This window comes from Apium graveolens, chromosome 1 (assembly GCF_009905375.1).
Source record: "Apium graveolens cultivar Ventura chromosome 1, ASM990537v1, whole genome shotgun sequence".
Taxonomy (NCBI): Eukaryota; Viridiplantae; Streptophyta; class Magnoliopsida; order Apiales; family Apiaceae; genus Apium; species Apium graveolens.
Window position 1 is genome coordinate 192,778,076 of NC_133647.1, and position 8,064 is coordinate 192,786,139.

The window sequence follows — 8,064 nt, forward strand, 5'->3', positions numbered from 1 at the left end:
CTACCAAATTTTTAATGTTTTGTATATTATAATATAGTATATATATAGGGGGCTACTCCAATAGAAACCAATTTAAAATAGAAACTAGAAACCAAATATATTTTTTTTAAATTAATTCGAAATATAACACATATGGTATGCAAATCAATCGTTGACAGATGTAGAAAAATACAGTGAAATCGGATTTAAAAAAAAACTTACGGTTTGACGGGAAAAATCAAATTAAAAACGGAGGTGAAAAACTGAAATCGGGTGTGGGAGGGTGGAGAGTAGTTGGGTGGGGTGATTTAGGGGACCATTAGATTAGGTAGATCTAATGGCTTAGATTAATTTATAGTTTCTATTTTAATTTTAGTTTGTATTTGATCATTCCCCTATATATATATATATATATATATATATATATATATATATATATATATATATATATATATATATATATATGGGCTGAGTTCTATGGAGTCCACCTTTTTATCGGAGTCCTCGGAGTCCATCTACGTTCTGCAAATAAAATATATTGTAAAACGTGTTATTTTGCAAAACATGTTACACAAATAGCATAACTTCAACAAAATCATGCAAATCTCATATATTTACGGTACAATATGTATGTTCTGCAATATGTTCTGCAACATGAACATTTATATTCTGCAAAGTAAACATGTTTTGTAGAATATATATTTTTGCAATGTTCTGCTTGTAAAATGTATGCAATCTACAAGATTTTTGATAGAATAGTGATGTTTGTCGAAAAATAATATGTTTTGCAATATTTTAAGCTATATTTTACTTGCAGAACATATATGGACTCCGATGACTCCAATTAAATGTGGACTCCATAGAACTTTACTCTATATATATATATATATATATGGGCAAGTGGTCAAATACAAATCAATATTAGAATACAAACTATAAACCAACGAGACCCACATGTTTAATCAATTTCCCCTTCGTTTTTAATTTTACTTTTCCCATTAGTTGGTTAACTTTTTAAAAAAAATAATTTCACCGTATTTTTATTCATCTCCCACTCATCGATTTGCATAGCATATTTGCTATATTTTGATGACAAATCAGTATTTAAATTACCCGAATCAATAAACCGAAATCAGTACTAATTCCAGAATCAGTATTTTTAGTGATTCTCGTAGACATAATTAGTGATTTATCGTCGAAACATATCAAATATGGTATTCATACTGATTGTTGGATGATGTAGAAAAACATAGTGAAGTTAGATTTTAAAAAGAGTTCACTAATTGACGGTAAAAATTCAATTAAAAATGGAGGGAATTATGTGTAGTGTGTGGGAGGTATAGTTTGTAATTTATATTTTAATTTAGTTTATACTGGATATATATAAAATAACTCCCCGCGGTGAAATTGCATGCACATCACATCTATACAAGGATCCAAATTGATGTTCTTAGAATTTCTACAAACTTTATAAACGTAAATATGTCGAATATCAATTTGTCATACGAATATATAACTTTTTTGTAGATAGAAAGAATATTTAACTTATATGATATATCGATAGCAATGCAAATACAACGTAGTACGTACTGTCGGTATCTTCTTTACACACACGGCTAATACACAGCTCATAGATATATTTGTCCTTTTTACTACAATTTAATTTAACAAAATTATTTTCAAGAAGAGGAAAAAATAATTTCAAAGTAGTATATAAGGAGCTCGCTAGCTAGATATCATCCAGCATTATCCAGCCAGTCATTTGCGTTTAGATTAAGTACTAGTAGTACATAATCCTGTAATTAGCGAGAAAATGGCAGCATTGAGCGGTAAACTAGTGAGCACAACAGAAATCAAATTGAACGGAAATGTGTTTCATCAGCTATTGAGAGACGAAACGCACCGTATTTCCAGCTTAAGTCCTGAGAAAATTCAGGGGGTTGAATTGGTTGATGGTGTCTGGGGAACTCAGGGATCTATCATCTGCTGGAAATATGTTTTCGGTAAGCAATTAATCCAGTATTTTATATTTAAAAAAATTATTTTGTAGACTAATACGATGATAGTAAATGATGATCATACGCAGATGGGAAAGCAGAGACGTGCACAGAAATAATCGAGGAGATTAATGAAGAAAACAAGTCAATAAGGTTCAAAGTGGTGGCAGGAGGTCTACTTAAGCAGTACAAGGCGTTCACTTTCATATCCAAAGTTGATCAGATAGATCTCAACACCTATGCTGTGACATGGACTCTGGAATATGAGAAGCTTCATGAAGCCATAACTCCTCCAAATGCAATGATGAATTTTCTCATTTCTATGACCAAAGATATCGAAAACCGCTATGGCCAACTCCAGCCCCGTGCTGATCAGCAATGCAAGTAGACATGTAGATATGCATGTCTGTCTATAAAGTGCGCAAGCTAATTTTATGGTGTGTAACAACTATTCCTGTGTCTGTGATCTTTCCGTTTTGCACAATAGTGCCAACTGCTAAGTCCTTGTAACGTGTGAAGCCAAATTGTACATACCCAGAGTATGGCTGTTTGGGCACACACATTATTAAATAACAAAGGATATATGTTTTATACAAACTTTTCATACATACAAAAAGGGAGGAAGAAAGAACTAAAATTCGAATATCTTAATTAAATATTAAGAAAATATAATCATTACCAAGAGACCTTAATCTAAAACAGACATGCCATCCATAGCGTATAAAACAAATTAATGTTTATAAGACACAACTCTAAAGCTATCCATAGTTCGCAATTACTAGTGAACACTTCACTAAATATTATGCAAGAATACATACAACTCGAGAACTAGAGCAGAGAACTAATGACTATGTTAATAGGAGTGGAACGCCAAAGTCATCCATTTTTCTTTAGGGATAGATTAGAGACATATCTTTCATGTGTAAGAGCAAATCATTTTAGATGCTTCAAATTCTATTTATTTATTTGATTATATTTGTTAATTGTTTAGTGATAAATTTATTATTAACAAAATTATTATTTTAAAAATTTAGTGGTGTAGTGGAGTTGCAAAATAAATAATATTCACATATTTATCCACTAACTAATAATTAAAGATATTTTGTAAAATGTTTATATAGGCTATTTTATTCTGAGTTTAAAATTATGAAAAAACAGTACAAGTTTTCTACAAATTATTTTTTATTTATACTATTTTATCCTACAAATCTAACTGTGTTAGTGTGTACTAAGAGGGATGCTAACGGTAGGTGCTAAAAGGATGTCATGCACAAACTGAATTTGTTCTGGTTGTAATATCTTTTGTCATTTTTAATATTTTCTGTTTTGCAAGATTTTTTAAATTTTAATTTATATGTTCTGGTTGTAATATCTTTTCTCATTTTTAATATTTCCTGTTTTGCAAGGTTTTTTAAATTTAAATCATAGATTATTCTGTTGCAATTTCAAAATTTTAAAATCAAAGACTTTCAATTTCTGTTTACTAACCGAACTGAACCAAAAGGACTCTTTTGATTCTCTTATATTTTAGTTTCCATACTAATTAGAAAAGTTTGTAAGATAATCTATTGGAAGTTGACGTTAAAACAACCTCTTAAAGACCGTCGAGAGTTTGTCTTTATTTTGTTAGTTAAGTTTGAAAAAGACTTAAGTTAAAAATTTAAGATATTGCATGACTTCGGCATTGAGAAATAAGAACTATTTTATAAGTGTGTAACAAAAAACACAATTATTAAAAATTTCAAATACAATTTAACTTAGCTTTCGAATTATTTAATCAGCGTGCAAACGAACCAAACTCGATACGTTCATCTATATCTATACCATACTAGCTTATAAACCGTTCGATGCACTAATTGATTTTAATACTCGAATAATTTTTAATAATTTATTTTATCTTAAAATTATTAATATATTAATATCGATGTTCAAAAGTTGAAAAATAAATTGAAGAACATATTAAGTTATAGTAATATATGTTTTATGATAATTTGAGACTTGATTGAAAATAAATAGTATAATGTATAATATGTTGTTCATGGGATTCGAACCTTGAACCTGTAAAAATTATTAAAAATATAAAATATAAAAGTTTAAATATAATTCGCTGTTTACGGGATTCGAACTTTGAACCCATGAGAGCAGTTTAATATTAATATAATATTATTTTATTATTACATCCAACAATTTCCATTTATCTGTATTTAGATCTGACGATTGTTATTGATTATAATAATATACTATAGATATCTATAGATTGGTTAAGTTTGACTAAAGAAATTACAAATACGCCATTGGAGCATCTACCACGGGAGTAGCTATATATGTTAGTTATATGAATAAAATATAGATATTATCTAAAATTTACTAAACCCTCTGAGGAATTGTAAGGAATTGTACTTCAACGGTATTAACTATAACCAATTATTTTTAGTGAAAAAAAGTTATTAAAGAAATCCAAAGTAAAGTTAAATATTTTTTATTTAATTTAAGTGAAAATAAAAAATATATTTAATAAAAACATATTTGATGATATTATTGTAATATTTTAAACATGATAAAAATTGCTTGACAAACATTAATTTTATATTTTATAAAACATTTAACTAAATTTAATTTATCATATTATTTTATTAGCATTTTAGAAAATGTTATATTAAAATTATTATATAAGTAATTAATAAATTTGGTTAACAATGAATTTTTTTATAGTTTTTTGATAAATATTTTTACAGTTAACATTACTTAAAATTAAATAAAAAATAAATATATAATATTTATACATTTAAAACATCATAAGAATAGCGGGAGATGAAGTGGAATTGATATAGCTAATGGGAAAAGATCAACGAATTTGGAAGACCAAACTCTGATAACTATAATTTTAGATAATAGGTATATTGGTTCACACCTTGACAATTTTAGCTAATAGGTGATTAATTAGGGTTGGAGTTGCTCATACTAAACACAAAATGGTTGCAACAAAGGTGAATATGATAAATAAACTTGATAAAAGATGAATATGCTAAAAGTAAAAAAAGAAAAAAAAAAGTATATCACATCATGGCATAGAGATAGACCACAAGGAAACTAGCATATATATATTCTGAAAACAAAAAATTAAAATTGCATCAACTTTCTGGATGGACCAATATATTCGGGGACCAATATATTCGGGAACAAATACACAGAGATTCACTGTTATTCCACAATCTGATAAAAAGAAATTGCATCTATCTCCCGGGACCAGTATACCAAATTTGAAATTTGGATTTCTTTCAAAAAATTTATATAATCCATTTTTATGCCATTAGTTCATTACAGAATTGTAGTGGAGACTGGAGTGATTGACGTAACCCTATTTCTTCGTATAACATTATTAGTAGATAATCTGTGTGAATGATGGATCCGAAATTTAAAAAAAAATTGTTATAAGAATATAAAATGTTTATATTATAAGCCAAAAATACGGTGTGTTAGTCTTTCAGCCGTTATATTATATATTTAAGTCGACAACAACCTAATATCTACATTATAGTGTTTAATTAAATAATCGACATTTAACTCAAAAAAATTAATGTATATACGGTGATTGTATATAAGGTGATTATCAATTTGTTATAAGAATATATAAGTCTTTTGTAGATGGGAATATTTAACCTATATCATAGCAAAACAGATACTACCTACGTCCTGTCAGTATCTTCTTTAGTCACACGGCTAATATATATACAGCTCACAGATATATTTGTCCTTTTTACTACAATTTAATTTAGCAAAATTATTATCAAGAAGGAAAAAATAATTTTAAGTAGTATATAAAGAGCTCGATAACTAGCTATCCTCTAACATCATCCAGCATTCATTTGCGTATAGATTAAGTACTACTTGTAGTATATAATCCCGTAACTAGCGAAGCAATGGCAGCATTAAGCGGTAAACTAGTGAGCAAAACAGAAATCAAATCGAACGGAAATGTGTTTCATCAGCTATTGAGAGACGAAACGCACCGTATCTCTAGCTTAAGTCCTGAGAACGTTCAAGGGGTTGAGTTGGTTGATGGTGTCTGGGGAACTCAGGGATCTATCATCCGCTGGAATTATGTTCTCGGTCAGCAATTAATCCAATTTTTTGTATTTAGATATATAAATTCCCCCAGACGCGATGAGATAGCTCAAGTCGTAAGGGTTAATCTCGTGTCATTCTAGCGATGCCAATTTGTAGGGCATATATATAAGCCAAATTATTCAAAAATAAGATAATACCCCTTCAATTTATGTAGATATGTACAGATGAAAATGGACTTTTCTAAACCAAGAACTGATAGACTAATACTATGATTGAAATTGATTATATGCAGATGGGAAAGCAGAGACATGCACCGAAATAATCGAGGAGGTTAACGAAGAAACCAAGTCAATGAGGTACAAAGTGATAGCAGGAGATTTACTGAAGCAATACAAGGCCTTCACTGTCGTATCCAAAGTCGATCAGAGAGATATCAGCACCTATGCTGTGACATGGACTCTCGAATATGAGAAGCTTCATGAAGCCGTATCTCCTCCGAATGCAATGATGAATTTTTGCATTGCAGTCACCAAAGATATCGAAAACCGCAATCGCCAACTCCAGCCCCAGTGCTGATCAGCAATCCACAAATGAGTGACTGCTCTATATATACTGCATGCATACATGTAGATGCATGTCTGCCTATAAGTGCTATGGTGTGTAATAACTAATAAGTACTCCTGCGTTTGTAATCTCTCTGTTTTGCACAATAGTGCCAACTGTTAAGTCCTTGTAACATGTGTGAGTACATGCCTAGAGTATGGCTGCTTGAGCACATTATTACATAACAAAGGATGTGTTATGTATAAACTTTTCTTACGAGCGGAGCTTGGCTGAAACTCAATTTTCTTCAAATTTTTAGGAAGTGTGTAAAAGTAGTGTGTAAAAGTGAGACTTTGTGCCCATTTTAAAAATATTAAAATAAGTAATTTATAGAACTTAAATCGAATGAGTGATAAGTGATAAATTGATAAATGGTTATAAGTTATACAAGTGTTTGGATAATTTAACTTTTAAGTTAGATTTTTTTTATTTAAATAAATTAAAATAAATAATTTTTAAATATAATTATTTTAATTCTTATATTTAAAGTTAGATTAACATTTAAAAATATATTTTTAAAAAAAATTGATAATAAAACAAAAAATAAAAATTTAATTGAAAAAAAATATGTCGTTACTAATATTCAACTTATCAGATTATAAGTTATAAATTTAACTTATAAGTTAGGTCGACAAACACTAGTTAATAAACAATTACGGACTTATAAGTCAATAACCTGACTTAAATAATTTGTCAAACAGGCCCTGTGTGCCTGATAATAAGTGTGAAATGTGAATTCGCATCCACTCCTCTTTGTTCTTTATTCTTATTCTTGTTTTTCTTCTCTTCTTTATTCTTTGTTGCTTGTGTACCTTATAGAAAGTTACACATTACTTATGCAAACTCTTAAATTGAAATTTAAGGAAGGATGATAAAAAATATGTTCCATAAATTTTTTAATGATTCCTTAAATCACAGTTACTAATATCATCTATTCATTCGTTATTTTTAAGAACTAGCGTCATCTTTTTAAGAATCCCCTAACCATTATTATATAATATATTATGTTATGTGGACCACTCCCTCTTTCTCTCTTTTTTACATTATATTTTAATTGATTCAATGTACTTTTAATAGTAAAATATGATATACGGAACAAGTTTAAATAATATTATTGGAGACAAACATATTTTTTCATATTTTAACTTATTAAGAGCTAATTTTTTATATTAAATTTAAGAATTAAGTTAGCATTGGACTTGCTTTTAGGCTAACCAAACACTTTCCTTTATACTTAAGTAATTAAATGAGAAATTATTATAGGTATAACCCATTCATTACCAATAGATGAATTGAATCGGTGAGACCTTAATCTGAAAAACATGTCATGCATACGGAATAAGTGAGTAAAATTTCTATTGGTGACTAAAGTTTGTAATTTTAGCAAAATGTTGGCTCAAGTTTAAAAATAATGTAT

At 28.7% G+C, this 8,064-nt stretch overlaps 1 protein-coding gene across 1 annotated transcript; it reads left to right on the top strand.

Annotated features, from left to right (window-relative positions):
* The first annotated feature begins 1,710 nt into the window (after positions 1-1,710).
* On the top strand, positions 1,711-6,883 carry LOC141714316 (MLP-like protein 28). The gene is made up of 4 exons (XM_074517843.1): positions 1,711-1,982; positions 2,066-2,361; positions 5,858-6,086; positions 6,337-6,883. Exons 1-4 carry the CDS (start codon positions 1,793-1,795, stop codon positions 6,618-6,620), a joined length of 999 nt encoding a protein of 332 aa, XP_074373944.1. The 5' UTR covers positions 1,711-1,792; the 3' UTR covers positions 6,621-6,883.
* The last annotated feature ends 1,181 nt before the right edge of the window (positions 6,884-8,064 follow it).

Coding starts and splice junctions, on each gene's coding strand:
- LOC141714316 (XM_074517843.1), top strand. CDS start 1,793: ATGGCAGCATTGAGCGGTAAACTAGTGAGCACAACAGAAATCAAATTG. Junction 1,983..2,065: donor CTGCTGGAAATATGTTTTCG/GTAAGCAATTAA, acceptor GATCATACGCAG/ATGGGAAAGCAGAGACGTGC. Junction 2,362..5,857: donor GTGCTGATCAGCAATGCAAG/TAGACATGTAGA, acceptor CGTATAGATTAA/GTACTACTTGTAGTATATAA.